Here is a 22,694-nt window from a genome sequence, read left to right as displayed (position 1 = left end):
AAATCGTTTTACAAAAATATTTTGTACCATAATATAAATTGTTTTATAATAGCACTGAATAATGTTATTTTTCATATTATACCCTTAAATATTTATTATTCTCTCTCCTTTCAATTATGTCAATTTATTTTTCTAATATAATTAATGAAGGACAATTTTGTAAAACCCTTCATAATTTTTCTTTTTCATACCATAATTATTATATTTAGGTGAAAAGTAAAAAAACGACTTATAATAAAAAATGGAGGGAGTACTTTTTACTATCCATCCGTAATTAATTTTAATATTTATTACTAAATAATAAAATCACAACAAATTTTCAACTATTTATTTCATAATGATAATAAAAAATTATCAATTTCATTTGAGAACTAAATTGAAGATGAATGGATGAAATTGAGTTACACATATAAAACATATAATAGAGTTTAGTACGAAATTACTTGTAGGAACATGACTCTATGAAAGACATCAATGACTCAAAAGAAACTTGGCGTCTTGCTGTTCGAATAATGGATGTTTGGAGTGTTGTGAATAATAAGGGTATTGAACATTTAGAGATGATTGTTATGGATTCCTTGGTAAATTGCTTTTCTTTTTTTAAGTATAGATTTTTGTATGATAGTTAGTAATTACAACAAAATGCTTTTTTGTATAACATATAAAAAGAAGATTATTTTTATTTTGTTAGGGTGATCGGATTCAGGTCCTTATTCGTCATGACCATTTACTGAAATGGAAAGAGGTCATTAAGGAGAATATGACCTGCATTATAAACAATGGCAGTGTCTATAACAATGATTTTTAGTGGAAGGTATGTGATCATTCAAAAAAATTTATGTTTCTTGGTGGTACCACAATGAAGGCAATCGAACTTCAAAATATTCCACCTAAAGGATATTTCTTTAAAGATTTTGGTGAGATACTTCAAGGCAAATGCAAAACCGATAGACTGGAAGGTAATTTAAATTCTATTATAACTTATATAACTTATATATTTGCAAACACATTCAATAATGAACCTTACTTTAATGTAGATATTATTGGTGCTGTTAGTGAGATAAACCATATCCAATCCAACACTCCGGGGAAGAAAGTTGTTGTTTCTGTTGTGCTGAAAGATTTGAAGTAATGCGCATTGTTTTCATAACTTATGTGTTTGATAAATTTATATATTTTGCATCACTGAATCCCATCATATAATATTGTTTATTTATATTGCAAAATAGGGGTAATTGCATAAATTGCAATTTATGGGAAATCTATGGATCAAAATTTTTGGCTTACTACAATGATCCTAAAAATAATGGAGCTATTGTAATTTTGCTCACTCATGCAATGGTAAAAGATGGCCAAGGTATTACACTATCAGACTTTATAAATACATAGCTGATTTGTATTTTTCATTATACGTTCAATAATTTTTATATTAATTATACAATTTACAGTGTCAAATGCATGGAGTGGTTCCAAATTGTTGATAAATGAAGACATCCCTGAAATTCAAGATTTTATGTCTAAGTATGGATTTTATTTATTTATTTATATTCAGATTATTATACATAATTTTTAATTTCAAAAACAATCTTATTTCTATAGGTTGCCTACTAATGAACAGAAGGAGAAGTCTACTCAATCTGCAAAATCTCTTTCTAATTGGTCTGGTGGTTCTCAGTATTCGCCAGTAGAAAGGTTTGTTCATAATGCAAAGTGTATGTCCTTGAGTCAGTTCTGCAAAATCAAACATGTAAGTTGAATACTATAGAGCCGAATTTATCTTTACTATTACAATTATATTGTTTTCTTTTTGAAATTAATATCATTTTTGATTTGCTTTTAGGAAACTTTATGTGTTACTGTAGCAACCACATTGAAATTTGCTGTCTCAAAGTATGGATGGTTTTATTATGGCTGCACAAGGTGTTCTTCGAAGGCACCTAATCCTGAAAAAGCTTATGAATGTTCATGTGGGCAAAAAGTCGAACAGCCTATACCAAGGTACATATAATCTAGATGAATTGCAAATAAATTTGGTAATGGATTTGTTATTAATCATATTATTTTCTTCGTTTAAAATACTATAGGTACACGATTGAGATATATGTTAGCAATGGTGAATCAAAATATCGATTTGTATTCTGGGATTCCGAATGTGTTGCTATACTTGTAATGACTGCTGAATTTATGCATAACTCTATGGTGGAGGTACATTGTTATACATAAGTTAAAATGTTAATAGTTTATCGAGTTGTAAAGTTCATATTATCACTCATAGTTGATATTTTATTTTTCCATTAGAATGGAGAAGATGATCCAATGGTTTATCCTGATGAGCTTGAAATGCTGTTGAATAAGAAAATGGCTTTTAGAGTTAAGGTGCAGCCAACGTTTTCCCAAGCGTCTGTTTGGAAGTTTTGTGATGATGAAGCCTTTGTTAAAGAGATTGAAAATGACTACATAGTAGAAGACGTATAATATTCACTTAATTCATGCATTATTTAAACATTTAACAAGTATAATAAATATTCGATGTTTCAATGTGCAGAATCAGTCTAAAACTGAATATGCAAAGTTGGTCCCTAACAAAGAAAATTTGGAAACTTCCGCAGTAAGTATCTTCATTTGTTAAGATAATAATTTTCTATGATAAATATTGTATTATTATAATTCATTTTATATCTGACAATTAATTTTTTATATTGCAAGCAAACATTATCTGCATCTGGTGAAAATGATCCAGAATCAATCATTCTAATGACTCCGGCTAAGGATGTTGTAATTGCTGACAAGGATGAAGAAGTTGATTTTGAAGCGTCTGGCACTACGCAATTATCAGGCACCAAACCATCCAAGAAATTAAAGATAGAACCATCTTCTTAATTAGAATTTTCGGAAATTTGATATTGAAATATATTTTATGAACTTTTTAGCACCAGAATGAGTTTAAGTATGAAGTTGTTAAGAACATGATATGTTTTGGTTGTAGGATGTGTTCTTACTTTTTTGAAGTGTTTATTTTGTGGGATTACAATTGACATTTATATTTCATGTATGGTTTAAAGGATGATAATGAGTATTTAATTCATGTGTGTGAAAAAAAAGAATGGAAAACCCGTCAAAAAGGTTACACAATTGGTAGGCTTATATGGGTTCCTCCAACAACTGGCGAATTGTACTATCTTAGATTGATGCTCACACATGTCAAAGGCCCCCGCAGTTATAATGATATAAAAACAGTGAATAACGTAAAATATGATACTTTCCGGGATGCCTGTTTTGCTATGAGTTTTATCGGCGATGATAGAGAATTCATTGCAGCTATTAAAGAGGCAAATCATTGGGGTTCAGGTCAATATTTGAGATTACTATTTGTTCACATGTTATTATCAGGCAGCATTAACAGGCCAAGACATGTATGGAGTAAAACATGTCATCTCTTAGCTGATGGAATACTATATGCTCAACAGCGAATTGCAAACAATAGAGGTATTATTTTTCCTATATTGTGAATTTTTATTATATTTATTTGTTTGATTCTTAAAAGTAATTTTGTTTTATAGTTTACACTTATAATTACTATTGTATAAAGGTTTGAGGTTGTCGGATGAAGAGATAATGAATTTAACATTAATTGAGATTGAACGAAATCTTCAAAGGAAGAGCCGAAGTCTAAAGGAATTTGCTGAAATGCCTTATCCAAGTGGATATGTGGTTGAGCAGTTGGGAAATAAGCTCATATACGAAGAGCGGAGTTACAATCCAGCCGAACAATTGCAAGAATACAATAATTTATTCTTAAATCTTACAGGTAAATATGTTAAATGTTTGTAAGTTTTGTCATAATTTTATAAAGTTAACTTTTAAAGTATGATTTTATCTTACAATTTTTTTTAATGTATAATTAATTTATTCACTGCATGTTTGCTATGTATTTTTTTTAAATTAGATGAGCAAAGAGGTGTATTCAAGCGAATAATGGAAGCAGTAAACAATCAACAAGGAGGCGTATTTTTTTTGTATGGATACGATGGCACAGGGAAAACCTACATGTGGAGAACTCTAGCTTCCTACATAAGATCAAAGAAACAAATTTGTTTAACTGTTGCTTCATCGGGCATAGCTTCACTACTACTTCCAGGAGGTCGAACGGCTCATTCAATGTTCAAGATTCCAATACCTACAATGGAGTCTTCTACATGTAATATCGACAAAGGTAGTGATCGTGCAGAGCTACTAAAAATGGCAAAGTTGATAATTTGGGATGAAGCTCCAATGGCACACAAATTTTGTTTTGAAGCGTTTGATAAAACCCTTAAAGACATAATGGGGCGTTCCAATTGTTCTGACAAATTATTCGAAGGGAAAGTAATTGTATTTGGTGGAGATTTTCGGCAAATATTACCAGTTGTACCAAGGGGCAGCCGTTCAGATATAATACATTCTACAATAAATTCATCATACATCTGGGATCACTGTGTTGTGCTGAAGCTTACAAAGAACATGCGACTTCAAGAAGCCGGCAATACTTCAAGTACATCTGAATTAGAATTGTTTTCTAATTGGATATTAAAAGTTGGCGATGGGAAATTGGAAGAACCTAACGATGGTTACACGAATATTCCTATTCCAAATGATTTCTTAATTTCTAACTATGATGATCCACTAGAAGCCATTGTTAGTGAAACATATCCGAATTTTCTTAACAATTACAAGAATCCAGAATTTTTGCAATCAAGAGCTATATTGGCAGGAACAATTGAAACGGTTGACATCATAAATCAATACGTTTTGGGATTCATACCAGGTATGCGTTATCCATTGTAAACATATTTATAGATACATTCATATATTTATATGTACTAACATAGATTTATAATAATAAAATTTCAAAAAAATTCCCAAAGGTGAAGAAAAGGAATATTTAAGTTTAGATTCTGTAGACACTTTTGACGGTGAAGGAAATGAAGCTTTTGATGTTTTGACCCCGGAATTTTTGAATACACTTACAACTTCCGGTCTACCTAACCACAAGATTAAATTGAAGATTGGGACCCCTATTATGTTGCTTCGAAACATTGATCAACCTGAAGGTCTCTGCAATGGAACAAGGCTTATAGTTACAAGATTGACAAACCACGTTATCGAGGCAAAGATTATATCTGGAAAGAATATTGGAGGGGTTATCTATATTCCAAGAATGGATATGACTCCAACACAATCTCCGTGGCCATTCAAAATGACTAGAAGGCAATTTCCCATAACTATATGTTATGCTATGACAATTAACAAATCTCAAGGTCAGTCATTGGATTATGTTGGATTGTATTTGCCTAGAAGTGTATTTAGTCATGGTCAACTATATGTTGCAATATCAAGGGTCAAAAGCAAAAAAGGGCTTAAGATATTAATCCATGACAAGGATAACCATCCATTGAATTCTACAACAAACGTCGTGTTCAAAGAAGTTTTTGAAAACTTATAGAACGTCAGTTTTTCATTAGTTATATTATATCAACAAATGTCGTTGTTTATTATTAGAATTTTATGGAATGAGTTGTATAAAATATACATTATGTTTTAACATTTGTTTATATGGATGTAATTGTTTTTTACAGGGTAATGAATCATCACTTCCTAAAAGGTTGCGGACAGGTTTTGTATAAACCCATTTTTTTAAGGACCAAAGAATTGTACGAAGTTAAATCATTTTTGTTGCTGGACTTATTTCTCACAATTTTAACTAAAATTGTGAACCTTTTGTTTCAATATCTTTTGTTGCATTAAACCTTACTGTATCAATTGCAATTAATTTCAATATTTGGTAGTATTCATTACTATATTTTAAAACAAATGAGGTTCTGGTATTTCTTTTACATGGTTTATGTATTTTGGTTAAATAATCATTTATTATGAAGGTTAATATTTGCGCTTTTATACCTCAAATTAGTAATTGGAAAATTTCATCCATTACTAAATAAATATATTTTTATTTCTTATGTCCAAAATCTCAATGATAAATGAAATGTTTATTGATAACATTAACAATGGAATGTTTATTATATATCAATATACCAATAAATTGTAAAAATATTTTTGTATTATATTTTTTTATTATTTTCTTAATATAGTATACAAAAAAATTAAGCAAATTATATTACTATAAATTAATAATGTTTTACTTTATTATGTCCCAAACTGGAAAAAGTTATTTGTGGAAATTTTTTGAATCCATTTATTGATCATTTAACATCCATTACATCAAAAAAAACTCTTATGCAATAAATTTGTGTACGTTGATCCAACCATATATATATAAACAAAAAAATATATTATATTTTAATTTTTTTAAAATAAATTATTGCACTTGCGCGACCCGTGCGAACTCACGGGTCCTTTACTAGTTCAATAAGAAAAAGAAAGGCCAACTAATCATGCACTAATTAATCAACCATACATTTATCCTCCTTTTTATTATGATACCATCTTACTATAATCATTTAAACCAAAACCTAACAAGTAATTATATATTTGGTGACCGTCACAAAGTTACATGGTGATGGACACACTACACTCAAATACAGACACACTCTTCATCTCAAATAAGGAAATGACAGATATCTGGTTGGTGTGTTATGTACTTGTAAAGGTTCATGTTCATGTTCATGTTTTTGTATATATTTGGTATCACTAATATGAAACTACGTGCCAAATTATTGGCCATGATTTCCTATTCATATATCTCCTAATTTTTTTATATAAATGTATAAATTGTTTTATTTATGGGTCATTCGTTTAATTGATGATAATTATGTAATTCATTATTATTAATAATATAAATATTCATATAGTCTTGGTCATAGAACAAAGACTTTTCCAATAACTACGGGAAAAAGTTGAATGCAATGTTATGATCCTGTTTGAGTAATACACTTTCCCAACAATAATAAGCTTTGGAAGTACCTTGCCCACATATTTTATTTAAAAACTAGTAACAAATATATGTTGATGGATTTCGTCTGAATTTCTAATACACTTTGTCAATGTTGAATTCATATCTATGAACAGTTAACATTTAGAGAATTAAAAATATAAGTTAATATAATTTCTCAAGTGTGATTCTTTTATTCAAAAAGTATATTTAAAAATAAAGGTAATATGAATAAAATATTTAATAGCATGTAGTTATTATAAACTTCAAAAAGAAACATCAACCTATCTAATAATATGTCTCAAATTAAACCGTAAAATTTTGAATTTCATCATTACAGCAGTACCAAAGCTTGTAACTTCTTTTTCATCCTACAACAACATGGAGAAATATATGAAAGTCTATATTGTTATTTCAAAGTGTAGCATAAAAGAAAAAGAAAAAGTCGTTTATCAACTAACAAAATTCTTGGAAGACCTCCTTGTAAGCAACATTTGTAGTAATCAAACATGATGCATTCTCTTTATCATGTATTAAGATTTTAAACCATTTTTGCTCTTAACTCTTGAAATTGAAACATACAATTGGCCATGACTAAAAACAAGTGTAGGCTAATACAATCCCACACAATCAAGTGATTGATCTTGGGACTTATTTATTGTCATTACATATGAGACAACGATCGAAAGTTGTCTCTTAATCAACTTGAATAACCATGGCGAATCAGAAGGTGACATAGGTATTCGGGGAATATAAGTTATGTTACCAATGTTCTTTCAATACATGATTTTTGCCTCAATGACGTGATTTGTTAACCTTGTCACAAATAATCTTGTTCTATTGCACAATCCTTCAACCTGGTCCAAATTTCTCATTAGCATAATAGGGGTCCCAACTTTCAATTTGATACTATGATTTGGTATACCTGATGTTCTCAGAGAACTAAGAAGTTCAGGAGTGAGAACTTCGCAAGCTTGATTATAATTGGCTTCCATTCTATCAATTGAATCGAAACTCAGATACACTTTCCATTCTCTTAAAAAATTGTATAAAATTAAAATATTAAGACATTAGTAACATAATTTGACATATAATATTTTAATATGCACAAATTAATGTAAGTTAACGCTTTATACCTGGAATCAAGTCTAATACTTAATGATTGATTATGTTCATTGCTTCAATGGTTGAAGCAAGAATAACTCTACATTGTAAGAATTCTTCTTTTTTGTAATTTTCCAGCAGATTGGGATATATGCTATCAACAATAGATCTTATAGGATCCTCAAAACTTGATATCAATATTTCTTGAGGAATTTCTATATCTACCAAACCATCAGTTGGTTAATAAATCTTACTATCCCCAACATTTAAAATCCATTTTGAGAATTCAGCTAGCTCTGCATAACTTGTATTCCCTAATCCTTGTTGAAGTCTCATATTTTTTGTTAGAGTTAAAACCTGACAATAGTCCCATATATAAGATGAGCTAATTGAAGCATGTAAAATATCAGAATGACCTCCTCTCGGAAAAACATGAAGAATCTATCTAAAATTGCCTCCAAAACAACTACTTTGCCACCAAATATTGTATTCTCAAGACCATGACATCTTTAAGGGTTTTATCCAAAGCCTCAAAGCAGTTTTTATGAAACATAGGTGATTCATCCCATATTATCAATTCAGTTGCTTCCAATAACTGTGAATGTTCACTGCCTTTGTTAATGTTGCAAATAGAGTTGTCAAGTGTTGGCACGAGTATTTTGAACTTTGAGTGTGTTGTTCATCCACCTGGAAATAATAATGAAGTTGCACCACTTCAAGCAACATTAATAAAATCTTTTTTCTGAGAACGTAATGCACTTGATGGAGTTCTCCACATGAAAGTTTTACCAGTCCCTCCATAACCATCTAAAAAGAAAACCCTACTCTTCGATTGTTGACAACTTCCATGATTTTATAGAAAATTGAACGTTGTGCATCTATCAATTATAATGTAAGATTTATCATTAAAAATTCAAACAAATATTTTCCTGCCACAAGTTCGACATGAAATTATAGTGATAGTAAAATTAGTTACTTGTAAGTGCATAACATAAATAATGGAAATTTTGTCGTTCGGTATCAACAGTGTAATCCAGTTCTTCATGAATCGGTTTATTGCCAATGTTCCTGTGACATATGAATATGGACAAGGAACACCTTTAAATTCATGCAAACTTCTTCGATTTACTTGCAATAGATTCTCAATTTCAATAAGTGTCAAGTTTTTTATCTCTTCCTCTGACAATTGCAAATCTGTCGAAAAATAAATGCATCAGCACTTGATTTAAACACTATTCACTACATATATATGATTTGCTTAGTGGAACTCAATAAAAAACGACATTATCCTATTGTCTGTAACAGATTAGTTGTTAAATCAATTTGTGTCTGAACTTGAATGACTTTTGATCTTAATAAGTTTTTATAACAACAGAAATTGTAGCAACATATCGAACCAAACATAAAAAATATAGTAACATATTGTGAATTGTTATAAAATATAGTAACATGTCAGAGTTCTGGCTGCATTATAATGGGTTTGGATATATATAAGTTATAATATAGTTTACTTTAATTAAGTTGTGGCTACATTTGAATAGTAACAAAAACCTATGTTACTTGACTTCATATCATTTAAAATAGTTTACTTTCAAAAATATAATAATACACAATCACCTCTATTACTTGTCTTGTTTCTTTGTTGATAGAGAATATCGTCACATAGCATGCTCCAAGTTCTTTCCCAAACATGATGTGGTCTATTGATGCTACTTGATAATAGCATAGTCACAAATAACTTTCTCAAGAAGTGACTGCACCCCCAATCCTCTACTTCATTTATAGCTGCAACATATTCATTATCATCTTCAAGAAATCCCATTTCAAAACATGCATCCCTGAAAATATCAAGAACCTTTCCACCGAAGTCTTTTATATCCTTATAGAAAGTTGGTCCATTCACAACTGTTAGCATCATTCTCAAGTAATACAATTCACCCATACTTGGAGGAACCCAAATTAGTCTGCCAAATGTATAGCCTTTTTTACGTGGTCTCCAACATCAGTTTCTTTTATCATAGAATAACTTATAAACAATTTGAGAATAATTCAAATTTTTATCCTCTGGGTATGTCGTGTTTGCTTCCATCCATTAAGTAAACATTTATTGTTTCACACTTAGTTTATAAAGTACATTGTTTATCATCTCATAATCACTATAGCAAACACAGTTGTCGCCCTCAAGATGGAAGTTCAACATTTCAACTGCAGGAAATATACCATGAATAGGAAATGAAAAAAAATCCTCCAGCATGCTTCACTTGGTGAAACATACCTAAAATCAAGATATTGCTTTATTTCATCAACACTTTTTATTATAGAAGATCCGTCAGTACCATTTTGGACAACAACAGAAGTAATTTGAGCATACCCCTTGTTAATGTACTTAAATAAGTACTTCACTGAACTACTTTGATTACACCACTCCATATTGATATGTTTTTGAAATGTTTTCATCTTCTTCATGTGGTATTTCTCGTTAAATGGTTTTGTTTATATCATATGTCATTGGATACTTGCCTAAAGGATGTAAGAATATAAGAATATGTGCATGTGATAAATCATACTTTTGGAATTCAATCGTGTATAGATCTGCAAATCAGTGAATTTAGGATTAAACGCAAAATTCGAAGTTCAAAAATATGCAATGTAATTAACATTATCTATATAAGAAAGATGACTTAATTAACTTGCATGCAAGTACCTTCCCTAAGACATATTTTATTGTTAAATCATACAACGTCTCATCAAACTTTATATTGAAGACTCTTGAGATATTTGGACGATCTTGTGGTTGTATGTTAATATTTGTAAGCAATCTTTCATCTTCAGGCCATTTTGGGTTGCAATTAAATGTGATAAAAAGGTCTAGAAAACCAATTTGGATAGAAATTCCCATTCCATCAAAATCGAGTTGTTCCATAAACCTCTTAATTACAACATAACTTGACGGCAAAACCGCTTTTTAAACTTTATCTGCTCCTTCATAGTTTACAACCTATTTTATTCATTCAAATTAACATATTTAGAAACTCTATGCGTTTTTTTATTCTTGCGAGTATAATTCAGTCTCTATGATCCCATCACAGTAAATCCGTTAACTAAAAATTGTTGAAACAACCTTCTTGACCGCAACAAAGTATGGGCTTCGTTAGTTCTGATTTGAATCCTAAAAGTAAACCATTTTCTAATGGTATTCTTATTCCTCTTGCTTCCTTTTTTTATTTGTTTCCCTTGTATTTATCTTGATCTTCTAGAAGAAATTTCTTTAGAATAACTACATAAACAAAGAATTCTACCTATACTACAAAAGGGGTTAGATCAACAAAGGTAACACGTATGAATTCTTCCATATTCATGGTATTTTTGAAAATAAAAAAGATAAATTTTATTTTAGTGTTTTTTGAAGACCATGCATATAGAAGAATTAAATGATAATCAATTTCCTTTTTCACACCACTTACTCAAAATTAAGTAAATTGTGATATAAAACTTCAAAAATTAGTACAACTCAACGGTATGGTTAGGGCTCTCACAAATATTCCATGATCTACCTTTGTTGTTAATAAACAAAGAAATGTATCTTCTCGTAGGAGTTTCATATGAATGATGGAGCAAATTACAACTCAAAATTACTCTATTCCTCGATATAGGAAGATGACTAGTGAATAGAGTTTAATAACAAAAAACTAAAAAAAAAAAAGACTCAACATTACTAAACATGCCTTGCTTGTTTCTCCAAGTCTGAGTCCTTACAACAAAGAGATTCTCCTTAAATAATAAGAGTCTAGCTGGAAAGCCCATTAGAGTTTGTATCTTTCCATGCCGCTAAAGCAATCACACAAGCACAAGATATAATTCTTCATTAAATTTATTTGCAATATTTGATTTGATTAATCTTTATCAATATATGATTTGTTCTTTTTAATTATTAGAGAATTATATTTTGTGTAAACTTTTGAAATTCCAAATAGCGCATAAAAGACTTAAACAATATTGGAAAAGAATGGAAACAAATCTTCACGAGGTGCAAGATTCACTCAATGCATACTGGATTTTGGATGAGACTGAATGTTTCACAATCTGTTGAACATTATGCTCCATGTGTTGTTTCCTGGTTTGAGCTCATAGAGACAGGATGTCTCATACAATGTCATGATATCTTTCTTCATATGTTGCATATTAAATTGACGTTAATCAAATGTAACAACAGTACCCAATTATTTTTGGATCCTCTACTGTTAGTGGAATACATATTATCTCTAGAATTATTAACGAACATATTTCTCATTTTCATTTCAATATATTTTTTTGTAGAAGTGGGAATGAGAAAATAAATTTTTACTATCATGAATTTTCTAAGCATAGAAAAATCGAGCGACGTGACCATTTTTATTGCAATAATTACAGTTAAGAGTGTTATTGCATTTAGAGATCTTATTTTCAAGGCATATTTTTCTAAAATATTTTTTATTACTTTAGGTTCATGACCTAGGCTTCCTTATTATATGTTGCTCTTTGACTTTTAAGAAGAAGAATCAAGTTACTCTTCTCTTAGTGAATTTATCAAGTGTATTTTGTAAATTTTTAGTTTTAGTTTTCAAAATATCAAATAGATCATCCTTGATAGATTCATCTAATACTTTGTGGGAAGGGGGAGAGATTTGAGTTAAAATATATTGTATTTATTTAATATTTTCCAATTCTTCCAAGAGGTTTTTATTTTCAAGTTCGATAGAAAAATAGTTTTTTTAGAAGTGGAGACAAGAAGGTTTAACTAACTTTTTTCTTAATTTAACTTCTTGCAAATGAGAAATAAATCACGATAGGAGAAATGTGAATTTAGATAGTTTTCTTCATGATCTACCATGAAACAAATTTTATCTTCTTCATCATTCGTGGAATCAATGTCATTGTCATCTCAAGTTATGTAGGATTTCTTTGCTTCGTTTTGAGGTCTTTTTAACCATCTCTGATTCTGGTGTCTTCTCTAGTTTTGAGGGTTGTTTGATATTATATGTCCTTTCTTTCCGCATTCGATGCATTTTGGAATGAATGAAGACCTTACTTTGTATTTGTATTCATTACTTGTCCCTTTTTAAATTCCGAAGTTTGTTTTCGTGTCTTAGAAAAATCCTTAAATTTTCTAAACATGAATTTCATGGCTTCGCCCCTTTTCATTTTGCAGTCTTCATTTTTTGACTCCATGTTTTTGACATTTTTAGCTTTTAGATCAAATATTTTATTTTTCTTCTTGTCACCTTCTTCATCACCAACTAGCCTCTTCGGTCCCGTATTGCGTTCCTAAAATTTACCAAAAAGAGTAACAAAGACCATGGACAATAATTCTCTAGATTAAAAAATCAATGTGACTTTGGGTTGCCAATTGTGGTTCAAGCATCTAATAACTTTTACAAACAATTTATCGTTTAAAAGACTTTTTCGGGTTGTGAATTACAATATGGATAAAACACTTTTGCATATTATAAATGTTTTCTTCAGGTTTCTTTCTGAAGAGTTCACAAAGACTCTCATATTATCTTTCCACAACGCATATTGATCGGTCACAATTTTCACTATAATTTCATTACTTATTCGACAAGAAACCAAGGATTCTGGAATCCTTTGTGCGCATTATGTCACCTTTTAAGTTAGTTTTCATTTCGGTAAGTTATTTAAGCATTTTATCAATTTTTAGTTTTATTCTGGATTTTATTCCCTCCATATCCAAGTAGAAGATCCAACGAACTCAATGCAAGAAAGTCGAATGTTTCGGCGTTCGAAGAAAGGAGATTTCTTAGTACATGAGACCTGACACGGCTACCCATGTCACTTGACACGGGCCGTGTCAGGATGAAGGCAAATCAAGTACAAGAGATGGCCAAGGCAGAGAGCTAACGCGATCACCCATGTCAGCCCAGGCGCAAAATGTTCAAAGTTTTGGGCTTTTACCCGGGCTTGAGTCGCAAGGATGTTCTTGGGATTTCCATCCAATGCCAAGGGATTTTCACTATTTTATGAGTGTTTCTACGAGATAAGGAGGGGACGTTTGAACGAGGAGAAAACAGAGTACAGAGAATTGTCAGACGATCGAGAATTATAGAGATTAAGAAATTCGGAGAGCGGAAGATTTTCATGAGCCGAAGCAATTGAAGATCCAAGTCATCCAATTACTTGTAATGTGTATTTTTTATCTTGAATTTTTTTTGAACAATATGAGTAGCTAAACCCCCTCAATGCTAGGGGGTGTCCCTAATTTAGATCTATAATAACTTTGAGTTTACGATTGCATTGATAATTTTTTTCATAATTACGGTAATATTTTGATGTGTTTAATGCTTTCTCTTTCAGACCAATTGAGATTGTTGTATGGTTATCAATTAGGCTGGACTGCCATTGGTAAGGTTTTCATAAGATTATTCTGCAGTAGATATCACCTAGGATCAGGGATACCATGTATGAACCAGAGCATTCTTGACATAATAAGGCTGAATTTCACCCATAATTTACTATGGACATAGAAATTAGGGTTGAATGATTAAAGGTTTTCACACCAAGGACTTGGGAGAAAATACCCTTAAGAACTGGTAGCAAGTTAATTGATATTTGTTGATGCAATAGTGACTCAGAATTGTTATAGGGACAAATTATACACCTTTCATGGCATGTTCCTTTTTCCTTGAAACCCTTATTGTTACAGTATTTATTTTATTTGCTTTTATTTTTATACTTATGAATTTAAAAACCCCACCACTAGTTTTTATTTTATTGAACGATGATTTGAACTCGATATTAACGTGCAATCATTGAGATCGACATTCGGGGAATTTCCCATTTATTACCATTCTGCACAACATTGAAGGTAAATTTCAAAAAACTTCATCTCTTCGATTCTCACTTAATTCTCATCAATTATCTTGAATCTTTGGTTGTCTGAAGTCCTACCAATATAGGCAAGAAGATTGAGTTGCTTTGAGGTCAAATCGAAGCAACTTAGTTGTCACACCTCAAAATTCAACTCCTCATATCTTTTTATATATTTGGAGTTAGTTGAAATTGAGGTCAGATTCGTGCTCTACGTCATTTTTTCTTTCAGATCATGTCCTCCTTTTTTATTTTGGTGATGGTTGAGGGTGGACCAGTCCGGTGAGGTCCACCGGAGAAGAAGACCGGAGCTCTGGCTCCGGCGGTGTGTTGACACGTCTCCAGACCACATGATCCATTTGAAATGTTTTAATCTTAGGCGTTGGTTTTGATTACCACGCGTGTGGCGCATTGACTAGGTTCCACCATGGAACGCGCGTGTTGATCCACTTGATCTGCCACCTCAATTAATGAGGGAGATGAAGTGGCTCACATTTTTTTGATTTTTTGATTTTTTTTTAATTCATTTAATTTTTATTAATTCATATTAATTTTAATATTGATCCATAAAAATATGAGAGTTTCACCAAAAAAATTTAAATAAATTCCTCTTTCATATTTTGAATTAAAATTATTTTTTGGATCATTATTAATATTTTTCATGATTTAATTGATTTTGTGATTATTTTTAATTGTTTAAAAATACTTTAAAGTTTTTAAAAATTCTGAAATTTTTTCTCCAAGGTCCTTTGACCTTGTTTGACCTATGATAAATCTCATGGCCATTTCTTTGGTGTTTTGATGAGGCTTTAGGAATTTAACAAACCATATTTAATTTAAATGTATTATTTTAGTATTTTTAAATTGAATAAATGTCAAATAATTGTGTTGACCTCTTGTGATGGTTTGTGTAAGTTTGACTTGTGTTGTTGGGCCTTGGTCAAGGTTGATTTGACTTTGCTAGGTTAATATCATTGGATTTAGGGGATTGATGGAATGTACATTCCATCTCCCAAAATGAATGAATGCTATTAATTTGGTAAAAGTCCTCCTTTGATCAATTTGAGTTATGATCCATCCCCCCCCCCCTCTTCATCAAATTCCCCTTCTTTATGCATCCATTTCATTTGGCCTATGATGTCTCTAAATCCAAAGGCTAGTTGATTGTAAAATCTACATAAGTATGAATGAGATTAGGCTACCTCTTTTGCATATTCTTTTTGTATGTGGTATGTTTCATGAGCATAGTCCATTATACTATGTCTCTAACATGCATTAACCCCAAAATTCTATTGCCCGACCTCAAATAGTTGTGACTTCTACATAAGTCCAATTACGATTGCTTAACATAGTGCTAAATCTTTGACACAAAAAGGCATAACATTCCAGTTAGTGAGATTGTAAGTCTCCCCTCTTTCATGGTATTGTGTGGAAACTTGGTCTTTTTTCCTTCCTTTGGAAGATGTCTTGGTTCAAGGATCCATGCTTGTGATAAGTGGGTTGAGTGTTCTCCAAAAAATGACTTAAAGCAAAAACAAAACAATACTAACTTCTAACTTATTAATAACTAACATTTAATTTCAAGTCCTTTATTTTAATGCACTTTAATTTTTAAAGTTTTATTCATTTGCCATTATTCATACCATTCTAATTGTTTATGTTAGTTCCATTTTCACTTTGTCCATTTGGACCATATTGTGTGATATATCTTGTTTGTGTATATTTTGTTTGTTTGTATGGTCTTTGACCATTAATGTACATAATAAGAAACAAAAAATCCTAAAAAACTATTATGTGGACTGTTATTTTGATCTTGAACAATTGGACTTAGAATTTAGGCAACATTCCTATGCTAAAGGACTTGGCCAATGCCAACTGTTGTGAAACCCAATGCTTGCAATTTGAAACTTCATCTAATACATCTTTGATGATCCCTTTGAGTTCATATGGAACATGATCATTATGAAACTGTTATTTTGAACTTGTGACTTGTGGAATTCATCTGCTACATGGGAAAATTTGAAGAAGATCATGGAGTGGCTAAGGCTTGGATGAGGCTATCTTTATTTGATTCCTTGTTCTTCAAGATAATATTGTATGCATTATGTGTTTGATTCTAATATACAAGGGGATTTGGGGTTTCTATAGGACATTCGTGTCTATTGGATTGCTACCCATCAGTCAGATCTTTTCAACTCGTAACTTTTAACTTTGTGCTTAGGATTAGTCTCTTCATCTCCTCCCCACTTCTTTAATTTCAAAATCTCTCCCTCATTTTAAAAATTCTTCTTTGCTTGAACTAGTTTTGTTTTAAATTTTGACCACTTTGCAAACTAGAAACTTTGGCCTTATGCCATTGCATTTTCAAACTTCTTTTCTTAATCAAACTTGTAAATAGACTTAATTATACTTGACTTAAACTTTCAAAAAATCCAAAAAGAACTAACTCATTCAAACCATTTTTAGGCCTTTGTGCCTTTCAAACTTAATTTTTGTTAAAAGCAATGCATCCACTTTGAAATTTGTATCACGAACTACGAGGTTTTGATCCCTCATTTTTATGTTGGTACGTAGGCACAAGTTCGAAGGTCTTGTCAAACACAAAAATATAATTAATGAATTCTTTTCTCATCCCCCCATTCTATTTGTTTGTAAACATCACTTTGTACAAAATACATATGTACACAAAAAGGGCTCCCTAGGAGTACCTAGGACACTTTGGGTGCTAACACCTTCCCCCTGTGTAACCAACCCCCTTACCTGTAATCTCTGACATTTTATTAGTTTTGATTTGAAAACTTCTTACTTTTGGGTTTTGTTCGTACTTTTCCCTTTTCTCTTAGAAACAATAAATGCGCGGTGGCGACTCTTGTTATTTGATGTCTAGCTTATCCATAGCTTGATGATCATGAATTTACCGCTACACCTGGCAGCTTGCCTAACTCATAATATGGATCAGACTAAAAAAATGCAAATGTTCGTTAATGGGCTGAAAATAAAGATAAAACAGTTGATTGATACAACAGTCGGTGGCTCAACAAATTTTTCAATAGCCACCGGTATTAAAAAGATCATTGAAGTGATAGCTGCCAATGAGCATCTGGAATTGTATGATAGATGTACGAGCAAAACTGAGGGAGTTATTGATCTAAAGTTGGAAACTAATAAAATCTGGTTGGAAGATACAATAGCTGCTGAAGTGGAAAAGAAATTGAAAGCTATGAACATAGGTACCCAACAGGGGGCTCAAGTTCAACTTGCTCAGACCATCACTTGTGAAATCTGTAATGGACCTCACCACATTGTGTATTGCTTTGCCACCCCTCAACAAATTGGAAAGATAAAAAATTTGAAGCAGAATAATCCCTACTCCAACACTTACAATCCAGGTTGGAAGAATCATCCAAACTTCTCCTGGAAAGATCAGAGAGGGAATGTTCCACAACAGGGTCAAGGTCAATATCAGACTCAATATCAGCAGCAACAGCAATAGCAAGCTCCCAAGAAAGCAGACTGGGAGATTGTCATTGAAAACATGGCCGCTCATAATATTAATTCCAATAAGAGACTACAAACTATCATAAAACACCACTGCCTCTATAAAAAATCTTGAAGTTCAGTTGGGTCAAATAGCACAACAAATAACAAGTTCTCAAACACCAGGTTCCTTACCAAGTGAAATAGTTCAAAATCCAAGAAATCATGAGAATGCTAATGTTGTCACGACGAAAAGTGAGAAGGCCGCTAAAGAGGGAAAAGTTATACCACCTGGAAAGCCAATTGAAGAGAAAAATAAAAAGGAGACTAAACTGGTGATTAAGTTACCCCACCCTCAAAGAGTGACAAAGAAGGATCCAAGAGAGTCAGACTTTGAGAAATTCATGACAATGTTCAAAAATATAGAGACTCATATGTCTTTATTTGAAGCACTCGAGCGAATGCCCATGTACAAAAAATTCACGGAAGAGGTCATTTCCGAAAAGAAACCAACAACAGAAGAACCAGTAGCATGGAAGGAAAAGTGTAGTGCAATATCACTAGGTCAGAGAATTCCAAAGAAACAGACAAATCCTAGAGCGGTCACAGTATAATGCATAATAAAAGAGAGAACTTTCAAAACGGTACTAATTGATTCTGGAGCTAGTGTGAGTCTGATGCCATTATCAATCTATCATAGGTTGGGGATTGAAAATGTCAGTGATAAAAGGACAAATCTAAAGTTTGCAAATCACTCAATAAAGAATGCATATGGTATAGTAGAAGATGTACTGGTAACAATAGGGGAATTGAGTTTTCCTATTGATTTTGTGATCATAGACATACTTGAAAATGAAGAGACACCTATTATTCTTGGTCGACCATTCATGTGGACAAGTCGATGCAATCTCGACATGGACCAGAGCATGTTAACTTTAAAAGTTTATGATAAAGAAATAACATTGAATGTTATTGAAAATAGGAAGCTAGAGGTGGAAAAAGAATACCACTATCAAGTAGGAATGATCAGGACAGATATGAAAGATCAAAGTGACATCCCAACATCAGAAAAAGTCTCAAGAAGGCCATCTAAACTGGTCTCACTTCCATTAGCAACCCCAAGTGGAAAGACTCATATTCCCATTCCAAAAGCCATGAGAAAGAAAAGAAATAAAAAAAAAGGTAAGGATATGGAGGTTAGAAAGGACTTGTGGCACAAAGGAATCCATACCTATGAAAAAGACGGCTTCTTAGTTTTGGAAAATAAGTGTGACAAGGTATAGAGGCTGAAGTACCCCCCCCATAACAAGGGGAATGAATCGTCGAGTCATGTGACGTTAAAAGAAGCGCTTCATGGGAGGAGGTACTCACATAAATGCGGGAGTTCTACCTGGAGGAAAAACCGTATCTGAAAATAAGAGAGAGGAAAATTTCTTGATGAGAAATCAGTAGCCAGACACGGCCCATGTCAGGACCATGACAAAGGGCTTCAAAATGAGAAATACAGGAGCCTGACAAGGCCGACCGTGGTGCTTGACACGACTCGTGTTAGGAGCACTGAAGAAAAGGGTGAAAAGAGTTATTGAGAATAACAACATCGTAACACGGCCGGCCGTGTCAGGTGACACGACCCGTGTCAGGTGACACGGCCCGTGTCAGGTGACATGGCCCGTGTCAAGAGCACTAAAGGAATGAATGAAATTTCACATTGGTAGAAGCCTGGCACCGTCGCCCGTGTCAGCCGACACGGCCCATGTCAGGACTACTAAAGACTACACCTTGAGATTTTGAGAGACGTGGTCCTGACACAGCCTCCCATGTCAGGCCTACAGAGTTGAAAAATTTTGAAATTTTTTGGACAATGTGTGGGACCCACCCCTCATTAAAACCCAATAACCACTCATTACACCTACTTAACCCTTTCCAAAAATATGATTTCATTCACTCTCCACTGTAAGACCCTAATTTTGACCCTAAGATCCCTCATGGCATCATATCATTGCTCATTGCATTTGCCTCAAGGATCATAGCATCTTGGCTCCTTTACCCTAGGGTTGGGACTTGTGTGAGTTGGTTTGAGACCACCAAGCATGCTTGAATTTTGTATTATTGATTTTCTTATTTTGTTTACTAACCAAAAGCACAAAAATATGTCACTAACTTGTTTTGTTTTGAAGCTTAAGCAGTCATGTGATCCAAGGCTCCTAGGAGGCCCCTATGCTCATTGAAAGGGCCAGATGAAGATGAAAGCAAGCATGACAATGATTCCTAAAGCTCTCAATCATCATATATTCCTCCCAAGTATCTCAATTTGTCAATTTGATCAGGTTAAATCAAAGGGATTGAGGAATTTTTTCCAAGGAAACCCTAATTTGGTTGTGCATTGACTATGCCTTGCTCATGAAGCAACCTCAACCTATGATCAAATTAAATCAAGGGAATTTCTTTCATTCATCCTTGTATGCATATATGATCCTATGTGAGTGTCCTCAATCATTTATTCATCAAGTTTTGAAGTTTGGCTTTGAGAAGTTGATCAGTCAGTTCATCTCATTATTTTGAAATCCATTGAGACCTAACTTTTGATGTGTTTGTCAAATGAAGATAACCCCAAGATAAAAAATGTTATTAAGAAACATATGAACAACTTTAATGTTCATAAAAAATTCATTTAAAACTTGGAAGGTCATCATTCATTTCAAAACATTATAGGTCGTTTTGACTGAAACCCTAATTTTAGGCCAACTTTCCAAGGACCCATCTCCTTCATTTTTTATGATTTTGAGGTGATACCAAGTGCATTGGAAAGTTTAAGATGTCTTATTCAATTTTTATGTTGGACAAAATTTCATAATCCTAAAATAAATACATGTGATAATACAAAACATTATAGGTCACTTTGGACCAAAGCCATTGAATCTTGAAAAAGTCCAACTCCAAGTGCCCATAAATTTCTTATCAAAAATCCAAATGATGCAAAATGTAATTCCAAATTGATTGTATTGAAAATATATACAACTTTGATGTTGAAGGTTTTTTTATTTAAGGCTTGCATAATTGAAACAGAAGGGCTTGAAGTTGGTCATTTTTGGCAAAATTTTCAAATACATGTTTTGTACCCTGAACTTCATGGCTAGTTTTCACAATTTTCTAAACTCCAAATGAATTTTTGTTCAACATAGCTTTTGTTCCTTATGTCAAGACCTTTCCAACCATTACTCACATGCTTATGTTTGGATTTTCCAAATGGTATTTTCGAAGAGAACAATTATGATCAATTATGCATTTCATGTTAAATCTTGATACACAGGCCATTGCATTGCCATTTGCACGTCCAAACTTGCTTCATTTGAGTTCAGCAGGCAAAACCAATTGATTTTGGGCCTCACATGCGCCTGTACAGGCCCATGCATGGAGGAACCAACTTCACATGCACACGAGTTTGATCACACCTTGCATCAGCTGTGGTTATAAATAGAAGGCATTACCTCACTTGAATCTCAACATGAAGGCGCCTGAACCTGTGCTGAATTGCTTCCCCAACCTTTCACCAAAGGAATTTGCATTTTCACTTTTCATTTTCAAGTTTGATTTTCAACAACATCAGTTGATTATCATAACTAATTCCTAAGCCTATCTCTCATTCCAAGCATCCAAATCAAGCTGCAAGCAAAGGATTGGTTGAATTGTGCTCTTGAAAGCTGCTCTACAAAGGTTTATACTCCAACTGTTTTGCTTTGAATCTCTCTGAATATTGTGCATTGCTTGTGTTGGTTTGCATTTCTGAAGTCCTCATGTGAGAGGCAAGTCAATGGTGGCTTTAATTTTGTGAATTGGTGAACTTCAGATTGAACACCTAGTTTTTCAACCTCAAATTTCTTCTTCCATAAGAGTCTTGAGCAAAAACTAAGGTCACAGGGGTGATGTACATCACCCTAGCTTTCATTTGGTGTATAGATCGCGTGTTTTAGTTGAGGTTGCAAAACCTGCAACTGGTGGCCGGATTTGGCCTTCTCAATGGATGATGGTTCCCAGATCTAATCCTGGCCTTGGAATGTTATGACTTCATTTAAATCATGGTGCCACGCTGTTGACTAATGCTCACCATACGCGCGCGCTTCATGTCCCTTGGATCAACCACGTCAATTAATGAGCGCTGATCCAAGCGCTGTGGTTTTTCCTTATTTTCTGAATTTCCATTTTATTTTTATTCCATTTATTTTCAAAAATTCATAACTTCTTTATTTGGAATCACAAAAATATGGGACCAATTACAAATTTTTTCTCTTAAATTCTAGTTTCATAAAATGATTTTTAATTA

At 32.5% G+C, this 22,694-nt stretch overlaps 1 protein-coding gene across 1 annotated transcript; it reads left to right on the top strand.

Annotated features, from left to right (window-relative positions):
- Positions 1-461: 461 nt before the first annotated feature.
- LOC127101750 (uncharacterized) lies at positions 462-5,482 on the top strand. Its single transcript, XM_051039198.1, has 8 exons — positions 462-604; positions 1,600-1,692; positions 2,085-2,205; positions 3,063-3,348; positions 3,391-3,486; positions 3,590-3,808; positions 3,947-4,804; positions 4,905-5,482. Exons 1-8 carry the CDS (start codon positions 462-464, stop codon positions 5,480-5,482), a joined length of 2,394 nt encoding a protein of 797 aa, XP_050895155.1.
- Positions 5,483-22,694: the final 17,212 nt, after the last annotated feature.

This window comes from Lathyrus oleraceus, chromosome 7 (assembly GCF_024323335.1).
Source record: "Lathyrus oleraceus cultivar Zhongwan6 chromosome 7, CAAS_Psat_ZW6_1.0, whole genome shotgun sequence".
In the NCBI taxonomy this organism is placed as follows: Eukaryota; Viridiplantae; Streptophyta; class Magnoliopsida; order Fabales; family Fabaceae; genus Lathyrus; species Lathyrus oleraceus.
Note: the sequence above shows the minus strand (reverse complement) of the source record. Positions and strands in the feature narration are given on the sequence as shown.

Excerpts from the sequence above, each read along its gene's own strand:
- LOC127101750 (XM_051039198.1), top strand. The coding sequence starts at position 462 with ATGAAAGACATCAATGACTCAAAAGAAACTTGGCGTCTTGCTGTTCGA. Across the intron at positions 3,487-3,589 it reads GCGAATTGCAAACAATAGAG|GTTTGAGGTTGTCGGATGAA; the intron begins GTATTATTTTTC and ends TATTGTATAAAG. Across the intron at positions 4,805-4,904 it reads CGTTTTGGGATTCATACCAG|GTGAAGAAAAGGAATATTTA; the intron begins GTATGCGTTATC and ends AAATTCCCAAAG.